Source organism: Argopecten irradians, chromosome 13, assembly GCF_041381155.1.
Source record: "Argopecten irradians isolate NY chromosome 13, Ai_NY, whole genome shotgun sequence".
NCBI classification, from domain to species: domain Eukaryota; kingdom Metazoa; phylum Mollusca; class Bivalvia; order Pectinida; family Pectinidae; genus Argopecten; species Argopecten irradians.
The window spans coordinates 24,669,508-24,683,662 of NC_091146.1; the positions used below are offsets into that span (position 1 = coordinate 24,669,508).

General features: G+C 38.4%; 2 protein-coding genes across 3 annotated transcripts in view; one reads left to right on the forward strand and one right to left on the reverse strand.

Moving 5' to 3' along the window:
- LOC138306729 (putative ankyrin repeat protein RF_0950) overlaps nt 1-14,155 on the reverse strand; it is a 65,837-nt gene that overhangs the window by 16,490 nt on the left and 35,192 nt on the right. Inside the window, exon 9 of one of the 2 annotated variants that reach the window (XM_069247198.1) lies at nt 11,361-12,813. The exons of the other annotated variant lie outside the window; for it this stretch is intronic. The gene's annotated coding sequence lies outside the window, so the exon portion shown is untranslated. Of the gene's footprint in view, nt 1-11,360; nt 12,814-14,155 lie in introns of those variants that run through there. 2 annotated transcript variants of the gene reach the window in all.
- LOC138305736 (uncharacterized) lies at nt 553-1,029 on the forward strand. Its single transcript, XM_069246016.1, has one exon. The coding sequence runs from the start codon at nt 553-555 to the stop codon at nt 1,027-1,029; it is 477 nt and encodes a 158-aa protein (XP_069102117.1).

The following is a 14,155-nucleotide window of genomic DNA, read 5'->3' on the forward strand; positions in this document are numbered from 1 at the left end:
CCACATATTTCTTTGGTATCGTAACAATGACCCATCTAGACCTATGACAGAATACCGCATGGCAGTTCATGTATTCGGCAACGGCCCATCGCCGGCTTTAGCTACATTCGGACTCAGGAAGAGTGTTGAAACTGCTGACGAGGATGTCAGGTCATTTGTATAGAAGAACTTTTACGTGGCTGACGGACTACTGTCCACTTCCTCCAAGCAAGACGCTGTAGACGTGATGAAAAGGACCCAAACTGCATTGTGGGATGGTGGCAGACTGTGACACAAAATGCCTCGAGGAGCAAGGAAGTCCTTTCTGAATTCCCCTCGGATGATCTTGCTAAGGGAATAAAGCATCTGGATTTGAGCATCGACACGCCTCCTACTCAACGGAGCTTGGGCTTGAGTTGGGACCTCTCGCATGACGCATTCACGTTCCATGTCGCTTCGGACGTCAAACCATTTACACGTCGAGGCGTACTCTCAACTGTTAACAGTTTATGCGATTCCGTTGGTTTTATAGCGTCAGTAACGGTCAAAGGAAAACTACTTCTCAGAGATTCGATGTCAACCTCCGCTGATTGGAACGAACCATTGCCATTAGAGAAAGAAGCCGAATGGTGCAAATGCAAACGTCTTGAACATGTAAGTATAAGTCACAGCTACTCTAATGTACCACCAGACCAAGTCACGAAAAGAGAGGTTCACGTCTTTTCTGATGCCTCTAAGGAAGCAATGGAGGCAGTTTCTTATCTTAAGGTCTCTGACGTCAATGGACGAAATCATGTCAGCTTTGTCTTGGGAAAAGCAAAGGTGGCACCGTCCCACGACCACACCATACCGAGATTGGAGTTGTGCGCCGCCGTCCTAGCGGTTGAACTGGCTCAGATGGTTAGGAACCGTCTAGATCTCTGTCTGGACAGTGTCCAATACTATACAGACAGCAAGGTGGTGTTGGGTTACATCAGTAACGAGAGACGGCGTTTCTATGTCTTCTTTGGGAACATGGTTGATCGTATAAGACACTCAACTGATCCTTAACATTGGCACAACGTTGCTACTGATCTCAATCCGGCTGACCTCGCAACTCACTCAGTTCCTGCAGGAACCATTCAACATAGCGTTTGGTCGAAGGGTCTATCGTTTATGCAAGGACCTGAACATATGGATACCGCGGATCACCCTCTTAATTCTCCGGACCAAGATAAAGAGGTGAAGCCCGATGTCAACGCTTGTAAAACCTCTGTTTCTTCTCAGAATCCACAGTGGACAGACCGCTTTAAGAAATTGTCGTCATTAAAAACATTGGTGAAATTAATCGCCTTCAGCATTTTCAGCATCTGGCATGTGGTTTTTAGAAGTTGTCAGGGAAATGCAGAGCATGGCATCTATGTTCCAATAACAAAATTGTTTATGCGTATCGAAAGGCTGAACTTTTCGTATTGAAAGATCAACGCGAACACTACGGTCAAGAGCTCGAACGCTTATTGGAATGAGAAGCGCTCCCCAAAAACAGCACTATATCATCACTCAGCCCAAGGCTGGATCAGGAAGGAATATTTCGAGTATGGAAGGTTGAACAAAATGAATGATCAGTTATTTGGGAAAGACGTAAATCCCATAATCATCCCCAAATGTTATGTCTCATCTCTACTTGTGAAGCATTTCCACGACAATGCACGTCATCAAGGACGCCATTTCATAGAGGGAGCCATTCGATCAGCCGGTTACTGGCTTGTAGGGGGCAACCGCATTATTTCATCGGAGATACACAAGTGTGACACCTGTAACAGACTCAGGGGGAAGCTGGAATAGCAGACAATGTCTGATCTCCCCACTGATAGACTTGTTCCTACCCCAACCTTCACCCATGTTGGGGTCGACACCTTTGGACTTTGGCCCATCACGACCAGGAAAACACGCGGAGGACAAGCCAACAGCAAACGGTGGGCTATTCTCTTTACTTGCCTCACCACACGGGCTATCCACATCGAGATGTTTGAGGAGCTTAGCAGTTCCTCATTTATTAACGCTCATAGAAGATTTACCTCTCTGTGAGGCCCCGTTCCGGACTGACAGGGGTACTAATTTCGTGGGGGCTCTTGATCACTTAGAAATAGATTCGATTCAGGTCGAGGATGGACCGGTCAACGTCATTATTTACGACAAGGACATCACATGGGAGGAGTGTGGGAGAAGATGATCGGAACTTCTCGTAGGATCTTGGACTCACTGCTGCTCTCTCACAACGGGAAGAGTCTCACCCATGAGGTTCTTTCCACCTTCATGGCTGAGGTGTGTGCTATCGTCAATGCCCGCCCCATTGTGGCGGTGTCGTCAGATCCGGACTCGCCTTCGGTCTTATCTCCAGCCATGTTACTCATTCAGAAGTGCGGACTAGCGTCTGATTGGTTTGGTCAACTAGATATCAAAGATGTGTATAAGTATCAATGGAGACATGTACAATACCTGGCGGAAACATTTTGGAAACGCTGCCGGCGCGAGAATCTGGATAACCTTCAGAAAAGACAGAAATGGCAACACGCGACTCCTAATCTCAAAGAGGGAGACGTCGTCCTCATGAACGACAACCAATGTGGGCATATGAACAATTGGCCTATGGGCATCATTTTGAAGACATTCCCGAGCGATGATGGCGTAGTAAGAAAGGTCCAGCTTCGTGTGTCTAGACGTGATGGTGAACTTACTACGGAACTCATTCTACTCATTTCGGAATAGTGACCTTGTTACTTAACTGTTTATGGTTTGGTGAAGAGAGATATTCAAACCCGTGTATGTTTTATTCTAATGTAAATAATTGAGTGATTTAAGTGTTATAAATCAGGAGGGGAGTGCAATGGAACGGTTTGGTGTAGTATTACCTTGAACTTTGAATTTTGCGTTAGAGTGATCTACCCTGACAACATGGTCGCGGAATGGACGAGTTGGAGAAGTTTTCCGCAATGTTATGAACTTTAAACTGTTTACTGCAGACAATCACAAAGTAAATTTCATATAAAATGAGCGATGATTATATATATATATATATATTAAAGACACTTTAATTACTGTTCGTGAAATGAGAACTTACTGATTTGAATCGAACTGTCGTGACTTTCATTTTCGGTTAGATTTATACTCAGACGATGTGATTTTTGTATATTACAGTTCTTTACCTCCCGGAGGTCTGTTTGACACTAGATGATTTACCACTCAGGATTTACAATAAAGCTTCGAAATCTACACGAGTTTTCACTCTTCAGTCATTACAATATGTATGTACGTAATTAGTGTCCCCCTTATAAGCGTCACTCCCTTTTTAAAAAAAAAAAACAGTTGAAGTTGTATAAATGCCCCCATGCCATGGAGTTAACAATATTTTACAATTTGCGATTTGTATTCCATTTTTACATGATCTTGCAAGTCTTTCACATATGAATCAGGACATAAGAATGCGTCTCAAAGAATAAAAGACATATATGGATGCTTACTGTACCAGATTCATATGTCATGAGAACAGAAAGTGTTAAACTATTTCGTCTACAACTGACATTTTGGTTCATTAATTAGCCAAAATTATTTAATTACAGCGAATATGGTTTATCTATTCCATTGTATTTTATGTTTGTAAATTATATTTGTAAATTTAATTGATAATAACTGAAAGGAATTTCTTGTGTAATTGATTTGTAGTAGTTGAGCTTTTGTTCCTGTCTGCATGTGTTGAGAACTGAATCTGCAGCTATCAGGGGACATAACTCCGGCGAATTATGAAAATATGGTCACAGAAACTATTAAGAGATGTCTTAGTTGATTGACTGTTGCTGGATTAATTTCTTCATGGATATTAGGAACAAAATATTATGATCTTATGTTGGATTTCTAGTCTATAATATATGATATGTATAGATAATACATTCAATATCAAATGAATGTATGTATTATCTAGATAATATTTTATTAATTGTAGGCGGAAGAATCATTTGTAATATGTATACAATATTACATGCAATACCTGTCTCGCTACACACCACACTTGTTCTTCGGCAGTGTACTGTACTTACACACGTGTGTCGCGTCTGTGTATATTTACGTCTGTGTGGTGTAACTTCCGGTTTGGTGCGACTCCTCATTTTATTATCTTTCGTTGTACATGCCCCCCTTTTAAATTTAGATTACAGTTTAGGAATTCGCTTTACATGTACACACTTTCTAGATATTTCCTTTTTAACGAAATTAGTGTTTATTAACAATGTTTTACCAAGTCTCGCAAGGTCTCGTTAACGTGGTTTACTGTCGTTCGAGTCTCTCGGACTTTTCCATGCGTCGTAGATATGTAAACAAATGGAGAGCGTGTTGTGATTCCCCTTGGGACACAACAACTCTACGATAGGGTAGGTAGCATCCAATCGTTTTAAAACTTGCTCCAACCTCTGATATGTATAAAGAAAATTCAAAGCAAAGCGTCACTTTCAAATTTTCGGCCGTGCAGAACAGATCGCGCTTGTTCGCAGTGAAATTCAACAAAAATTCTTGCTGGTTTTGGTACATTCGGCCTCAATATTCTTGCTATATTTTGGAACATTTTATCACAGACGATCTAAACATTCAATATTCTTGCTATTCAATATTCTTGCTGTATTTGGATCATTTTATCAAAGACGATCAAAATTTGAAAACTTAAAAATGCCAGAAAAGGAAATACGTTCATTCTTTAAAATTCCAAATGACGTTTCCTTGGACACATACATGATTCAGAGGTTGGAGAGCATCATGAAAACGGCAACATCCGTAGAGCAGGCATTGTTTGCCATTCAGCTGGACTGTGCGGCCTTTTGTGACGGCTGTTACTTTTGTGGTCAATTTTAATTTTGGAACATTATCAGTCAATTTTATAAGAAAAAGAACATAAATTCAACTTTAATTCGGCCTGATTTTGGAAAAAAAAAATACTAATCATGGATTCCTCTGATTTGAACGCGGAAATGAAAAAAGTGGAGATCTGGGCAACACAGAAAAAAATAACTGAGGATTCACTAAATTTACTGTTCAATTTGGGATTTTGTTCAATGGAGGCCCTATCTTGCCTCACTTCTGAGGACCTGGCCAAGTCCAAGATCCCTGTAGGCCAGGTCAAACTCATTGTCAAAGCTGTGAAACAAACTTTTTCGACGGATCCGGTAGAGGCAGCACAGCGTAGAGCAGAAGGAGCCACAGGCGGCTCCACATCCCAGGTTCAGGAATCGGCTACAACTGATGACAATTCCCAGGATGAAGACTTACTGATCAGGGAAGTGTTGAACAACCTGCAGAGAGGTCAACAGACCACAGCTGGATGCCGTGAAAATACTGATGAAACACTGCAAGGTGGGTTTTCATGGCAGGACCCTCAGGTACATTTAAAATCACTCGGGCAGGCCCGTGATAATAACTATTTAGATATCACAGATTTTGTTAATGGGGGTATGCAGACTGAGAAAATTGTGTCTGAAAATGAGGTCTTTCAATTTATTTATAAAGCTGGGCCCCAAAAACCTAAATTAGAAAATATCTCTTTGTCACAATGGTCCAATGCTAATTTGGCTATATTACATAAACTTGTACAGGATGGTACTCTGTCCAAAGACCACATTTTTGATTACCTATCACACACTTCTAGGATATATCGTTTAATATCAACACATGATATGATATCTGTCTTCCTATATGATAGGGAATACAGACGTCTCCAACATGTCCACAAGTTCCGTTGGGGTACAGCTGTCTCTCACCTATCGGACGAATTTTTGCGCCTCAGACCATATCAGTCATCAAATTCTCAGTCTGCAAAACAGAGGAAAAAACCTTTGGCCCCCGGTACTCAACAGAAATTTGCTAATTTTACACCCCAAGGGAAGGAAATATGCAAAAGATTCAATTCTAAAGGGGGGTGTCAGGCACAGCAGTGTCGATACGAGCATGTTTGTTCAATACCAGCATGTTTTGCGTCTCATGCTAGAGGAAACCATAGTTTAAAAAACTAGGTGTAGCTAAGCAACCTAAGCCCTCTGCTTGTTTGAACATAACGGCCTGGGAGAATGAATTAGGCAATGATTTTGACAAGTCTTACATCTTAAATGGAATTAGGAATGGTTTTGATATTATTGATCCTGTATCTAGTCCTGCCAGAGCTTATCTAAAAAATCACCCATCAGCTAGACCCTCAAGTCCTTTATATCAGAAAGCAACAGAGCAAGTTTTGACCGAAATTGAGAACGGTAATTATGTGAAAGTGCCCTTTACACCCAAGATAGTCAGTCCTTTAGGGGTCATACCAAAGCCTGACGGAGGTGTACGACTGATACATGACTGTAGTAGACCTGAGGGATTAGCAGTGAATGATTATGCTGAAAACATTCCTAAACATAAGTACAGCACGGTTGACTCTGCTGCGAGACTAGTATCCCCTAATTGTTACATGGCCAAAGTAGATCTCAAAAGTGCATATCGTGTTGTCCCTATCAGTGACAGCAGTCAAACAGTAACGGGGATTCATTGGGAATTTAAAGACGGAATTCGTTACTTCATTGATAAAAAATTACCATTTGGCTCTCGTTTAGCACCTAGTATTTTCCATAGACTTTCTCAGGCAGTGGTTCGGATTATGAATCGTAAGGGTTTTAGTAACATAGTAGCATATCTAGATGATTTCTTTATTTGCGAGTCTTCTAAGGCTCAATGCATCCAAAGCCTTAACACCCTAATTTGCCTCTTACGAAGGCTAGGGTTTATGATTAGCTGGAATAAAGTTGTGGATCCAACACACAAGCTGACCTTCTTAGGTATCGAGATAGATTCCCTCGGAATGCATCTCAGACTTCCTGACGAGAAGTTACACGCACTAAAATATGAGCTAGACAATTTCAGCTCTCGCTGTCGTGCTAGCAAAAAGCAACTACAATCTTTAATAGGGAAACTAAACTGGGCATCGTCGGTAGTATATGGCGGGAGAGTCTTCCTTCGCAGACTGATCAATGCTATGTCTTCCCTGAAAAAAAGATTCCCATAAACTCCGGTTTAATGCGGAAGTCCTCCGGGACTTAGCCTGGTGGCATACCTTCCTTCAAACCTTTAATGGCAAATCCCTCCTCTTAGAGAAACGAGCTGTTACAAGTGTATACACAGATGCTTGTAATGAAGGGGCGGGTGGTCATTGGGGTAATGACTGGTTTTATACAAACTGGTCCGCTGACATTCCTACTGCGTTACATATGCACATAAATGAAAAGGAAGTTCTAGCTGTATGCCTCGCAGCACACTATTGGGCTCCGGCCTGGGCAAATAAGCGTATTATTGTCTTCTCTGACAATATGGTCACAGTATCTAGTATAAACAAATGTACGTCTCGCAATTCTACAGTTATGCATTTTCTAAGATACCTCTTCTGGTTGTCAGCCAGATTTAACTTTCATTTATCTTCCAAACATATCAAAGGTAAGCATAATTGCTTAGCAGATTGTGTGTCCCGTTTGCATGAGGGCAAGGCATACACTTCATTTGTCTCAACGCTCCAAATGCCAACCCCTTTATTCTCTCTGTTGTACCATATGTCTATTAGGTCTCTTTCCCTTCTTTTATCTAGGCACGGCCCGAAATATGCGGTTGCTGGATGATCAAGTGTCCCTGTTACGTGCGAATGCTTTGGCGCCATCAACCAGACGAACATACCATACCTACCTAGATACCTATCTAAAATTTTGTTGTGATCATAGTATAAAACCTATCCCAATATCTTATATCAATTTAGGGCGGTACATTGCCTTCCTATCTATGAGGTTACAGTTTTCCTCAATAAGAAATTACCTGTCGGTTGTAAGGCTTTTACATCTTGAGGTCGGGTTAACTAATCCTGTTGACAATTTCCATATAAGTAGAGTACTAAAGGGAGCACGTAGATTGTTGGGGGACTCATCCTGCCAGAAACTTCCGATTACTCCCATTATTTTAATGCAAATCTTACCCCAGCTTGATATTAAGTCCCCTCGTGATATTTGCTTTTGGGCTGCTTGCTTGGTTGCCTTCTTCTCCTTCTTCAGGAAGTCTAACCTTTCCCCCCCCCCTCCTTGAAGGATTTTAATCCTAACATACATCTAAGTCGTCATAATGTGTCCTTTAGTCCTAATGGAGTGATCCTACATGTGCATTGGTCAAAAACTATTCAGTTTAGAGAGAGGTCACTCTCTGAACCCTTACCATTAATTCTTTCCTTTCCTCTCCCCTCTGCCCCACCCAAGCCCTCCTTTTGCTGTTCAGGCTGTGTCCCTCAAAAAAGATACCGGTCTTTATGTTCCCTACTCCAGGGGGATGTAGGTTGCTTAGCTATGATATTTTCCTCTCTCGTCTTCGAGAGTGCCTTGGACATCTCAGGATAGATCATTCAAAATACTCTGGGCATAGCTTTAGGCGGGGTGGAGCATCCTTTGCACTTGAGTGTGGCTTACCACATGAAATCATTCAAGCGCAAGGGGATTGGCATAGTGATGCATATAAGAAATACACAGACACGTCTCTCGCATATCGTCAACACCTCAGTACTTCACTTGGGGAAGCTACATGTATAAAGAAAAAATTCTGAATTTTTTAAATATGTCTGTGGTCAGCCATGAAGACCCATCTCTGTAGTGTGCATGTAATAACAGTGACTCAAATATACTTGTACAAACATTCTGAACAGTGCGTGGTCTGTTCGATCACAGACAGTACATGGACATCGATGGACCTCTTAAACCGAGTTCAGGAGAACATAATGTTAATCAGGGATTATTTATGGTGTCGACTTCCGTGCTGCTGGTTATATCATTGAACTTCATATTGTTTCATGGATTGACTTTGGATTTATTTTGTGTTATACCATGTGGAACTGTGTATGATATATCGTGATGGATATGTGCACGTATATACCATGGACCTGTAATTATATGTGTCTTATCGTTGCAGTAACAGGCAGTACAGACTGAATTCATTAATGGTCACTGTGCCTACTCCCCTTTGTTTTTTTTTTTTTTTTTTTTTTTTTTTTTTTTTAAACTACTTTATACAAATATGTAATTTTACTTTATATACTTACCAACTCAGGTTTGGGTGTTTGGACAAATTACTACCTGGTTTATTACATGTGGTTCTTCCACTTACTGTAATCATAATTATAAAAAATATGTTATGCAATAATATTTTGCAATATTGTGTCATGATTATATCATCTATCTATAATTATGTAACATTACATAATACGATGATACAGTAATAAACCTTGGCTACATTATCACCCAAACCTGAACGACTTTAGTTTTTATTTATTGCTTTGTAAGGCAGAAAGTTCGTTTTATCAATTTCTGCTTTGCAACATGACGACTGTACTATTAATGTATGTATTATCTAGATAATATTTTATTAATTGTAGGCGGAAGAATCATTTGTAATATGTATACAATATTACATGCAATACCTGTCTCGCTACACACCACACTTGTTCTTCGGCAGTGTACTGTACTTACACACGTGTGTCGCGTCTGTGTATATTTACGTCTGTGTGGTGTAACTTCCGGTTTGGTGCGACTCCTCATTTTATTATCTTTCATTGTACATGCCCCCCTTTTAAATTTAGATTACAGTTTAGGAATTCGCTTTACATGTACACACTTTCTAGATATTTCCTTTTTAACGAAATTAGTGTTTATTAACAATGTTTTACCAAGTCTCGCAAGGTCTCGTTAACGTGGTTTACTGTCGTTCGAGTCTCTCGGACTTTTCCATGCGTCGTAGATATGTAAACAAATGGAGAGCGTGTTGTGATTCCCCTTGGGACACAACAACTCTACGATAGGGTAGGTAGCATCCAATCGTTTTAAAACTTGCTCCAACCTCTGATATGTATAAAGAAAATTCAAAGCAAAGCGTCACTTTCAAATTTTCGGCCGTGCAGAACAGATCGCGCTTGTTCGCAGTGAAATTCAACAAAAATTCTCCCTTCCCTTCCCGCCCGGTATTTGCGTTAATTGTGTAGGTTGTGTTAAACTTTGTACCTTTATATGTGTAGAATAGCTTAGAATAGATTACTTAGTTTAGTCCTTAATTAGTCGAGGTTAGTCGGTCCCTTAGACGGACAAATTACTACCTGGTTTATTACATGTGGTTCTTCCACTTACTGTAATCATAATTATAAAAAATATGTTATGCAATAATATTTTGCAATATTGTGTCATGATTATATCATCTATCTATAATTATGTAACATTACATAATACGATGATACAGTAATAAACCTTGGCTACATTATCACCCAAACCTGAACGACTTTAGTTTTTATTTATTGCTTTGTAAGGCAGAAAAGTTCGTTTTATCAAATTTCTGCTTTGCAACATGACGACTGTACTATTAATATGATAGTTTTAATGCTGAATATTTCCTTTGTCAGAACTTTTTTTCTGAATTCAATGTTAAAGTTTCATTGTGTCATATTTGTGATTATGTCAATTCTAACTTCACAATTAGCAGAACATCTATCTTATACATGCTCAAGGTCTGTTCTTTCTTTCATTTTTGAATAAATCAAATATTACAGAAATTAATGTTGTTAATCATCATTTAAGGATACAAACTTTTAATAATTAAAAGATAATTTTTATAAAAGTGCTTTGTCTTTTGTCATCATACACATGTTCTTACTTAACATTTTACTGTATTTTTTTTTTCCTGAACTTAGAATGGAATTCAATTCAAACTTACATACATGTGTGAGAAATATTTCATGAACAATAATTTGTTATTTACTTGCTTCTATTAGATTTCTATGTGGAATTCTTATGTTTTCAAGTTTGACTTTGTTTAACTTTCTTTAAGCAGCCAGGGGCATTTAGGTAGGTACTAGGTTTAGGAAATGGAGGGAAGACCTAGTACACTGATAAAAATCACTGACCTTCAAACAGGTATCTTGGAATTCATGTGACCAAATACCTCAGCCCTGTTATCAGTGTTTGGTTTACATATGGCATTCATATATCCCCTTGGTGCTAATAATCTAATATAGGAATTGCGATCTTTGATTAAAAATAACTTAGCAACCACAAAACTTGAGCATTTCTATGTATGAAAATGCAATTTTCTTGTTATGAAGTATTTAGTTATAGCAGGGAGAAAATATTTGAAAGTGGTTGCTAAGGTACACAACCTTTCATAGAGTATTTTTTCATCACACAATTGTTTTAGTTATGAAAATTTATGAATGCCTCAAAGGAAAACTTTTATGTAAATGCTATATATATAAAATAACTTTGAATAGAATGCAAAATTGAATCAAGAGAAGACTTTTGCGATAGAATACTGCTTGGTTGCTATGCAATGGTTGGTTACTAATAAAAGTTAACCAAAATATAGTTTTTTCATTGAAAGACAAATATTTTATCACATGAACATGTCTTTATCAGAAAAAAATATACATTAGATTACATTCAAATGTACACAATATTCCTATTTATACATTTTATAAAAAATGTTGCTAAGGGAAACGGTTTGTCATGGATTTACCATCCAATAACTTTTTTCTTTGAACAATGACATACCATTTTCTCATCATTTATTTCCAAAGATAGTGATGTCCTCTGCAAAACGAGCATATTTGGAAAAGAATTAATTATTCCTTCATATACATGTATTTTTATCATGTTGAAATGGACAACTCATTTTGCTATATATCAGTACTGAAAATTAAGAGAAACAATAGGAATCAATAGATATATTGATTTATGTTTTATATTTATTAATAGTCACAAGACGTCCATACAAATACATTAAAGCAAGAACAAATGAAAAAAATCGTATATATCCATGTAATTTTATTGTATCACATTTACCAAGTAGATGTCCTGTTGTGCTATATCTCTGCGTAAAGGTTTGGTTAAGTCGTCGTCATGGTAACAATTTTCAAAAGAGGCTAGTAGAAAACTAGCACAATGACACACACTATTTTGTTCATTTTTTACACAGCATGACCATACGAATAAACATATCTATAGATGAAAAAAAAGATAATTACTTTCAAACGGTCGAGCCAGCTACCTTAATGAAGCTAAAATTATTCAGAAATGGTAAAACTGATATCTGGTTTTTTATCACCTTTAAGATGCTGGAACAGGTAAAAGAGAGTCATGATGTAGTATAAATCTCAATATGTTAAATACATAGGGTTTACATCTTGTATTTATAATTTGTTGTCAGAAGTGAATTTATCTAAATGTCCCTGTCAAGTCATTATAAGAAGAAATAATTAATTTGCTCTTATATGCTACGTAGAAATCTATCTTACACTGCATTTCAGGCGCGCTGATTAATTTGTATTAGCATTGAGGCAATTGTTGAATGCCACCTGAGCCCACCTGATGCACAGGGGGCACGCAAATACTGTTAATATTTTGATCTCGTATCAGTACAGTACTATCAGGATATGACGTACATGTACATCGACTAGGTCCATTTTACATAGAACTAATAGAAAACTTGCGTGCCCTTGTGCCTGTTGTGAACGTACGGTCAGTCCAAAAATGACAGACTATCATGTACTGTAGATCTCTAGCTTCCAAGTTTCTGATAACTTACTGGCCACAAAACATACAATCGCTGAAGGAGTTCAAATATGCTGTAGAACATGAACAAAACACAAACGTCCTCCGGCAACCTACAATCTGCGCGAGAACAGTCCTCCGCTTCGCTTCTAAACAAGAATCACGTTTAAATAACAAAGGTCGAACACCTGTATCGAGATCTTGTTCGCTGGATCCCATATGAACAAATCTGAAATAAAATGTAACAAAACAAGCTCCAGAATCCAAACATCGTCTGATTATAGTGATCGAGAGCGACTCGCAGTAGCCTTGACCACCAATATATGAATGAAATTCCAACGACAGTCGTGGCGACACTATGATGCAGTGATTTGACTGTAGTGACATTTACTGTTACATTTCTTTAAAATGGCAATGATGTTACATTCAGAATGGGAATGCATGTAACATGTCAAATCAATCTTTTTTTCTGATTGTTATTTCGTTTTGTTTTATATTGAAGCTATATATTTCGTTGATGTACTCATCCGTTTTTTGTGGGAATGATAATATCTTATTGTTTTAGCATAATATTATGTAATAAAAAATCTAAAAAAGTAAAATGAAGTAATGGAAAGTATTTAAAATTAGGTAATGATATGTGAAAAAAATGACTCTTTAATTATGTATACATGGAGGATTGGGGGTTATTCACCCTCAGAGACATGACACGTGGTAAAACCCTCGGCAAGCCTCGGGTTTTACGGCATTTCATGCCCCTCGCTTGGAATACGCCTATCCTCCATGTATGCAATAGAGAATACATGGGTAGTATCTTACAATACAAGGTTTATTTTGGTGCGAGACTTAGGAAAGCCGAGATATCCTGCAACTATTATGACATTCGAATCGAAAGCAAATGTTCAGTTATTTACTTGGTTTCGCTCGAAGCGAGACATCTCTTTGATGCGGAGGAAAAGATTAATTCACTAAACCGAATGAGCGTGTTCTCCTATTTACGTCTGTGGCGAATATATAAGCGCATTCGCAAACAGTACCAGTACTTCTATTCAGTGTGTAATATTACTGAAACAGTATAAAATTCATCAAAAAACTTTACAATACATACCTTTGCTATGAGCTAAGAAAAAGACGACACCGCCATACCAGATTTCGTTATCGTTAAAATGACGTCATTCCGGTGAATGTGATGCCACTTTTTTGCGGGATTGAATGGCGTTTCATTCACCGGAAGGTTAAAGTTCCGCGTAAGGTTAGAAAAAGCTCCGTCAGATATGGAACAAATTCACGTGATCGTATTAACGGAAAAAAGTATTTGTATTGACGGAAAAAAGCACATGTTTATCCGGCAGTAGTTATCCGTCAGTATGTGTGGGCAGTTTTCAGGATAAATATGAAAGAGTCTTATAATTAATCAATTTGTCTTGCATTGCCTACATCGCTTAGACACGGGAACTTCTATGGATTTTACAAGAAATAATAGGTATTCTAAACACACACATGCATGAAGAGTCTATAAATGTAGAGTATATATGAACACGTGTCTTTTGTGTATTATATAATTATATACA

Bases quoted from the DNA above. Each gene is read 5' to 3' on its own strand.
- LOC138305736 (XM_069246016.1), top strand. From the start codon at position 553: ATGTCAACCTCCGCTGATTGGAACGAACCATTGCCATTAGAGAAAGAA.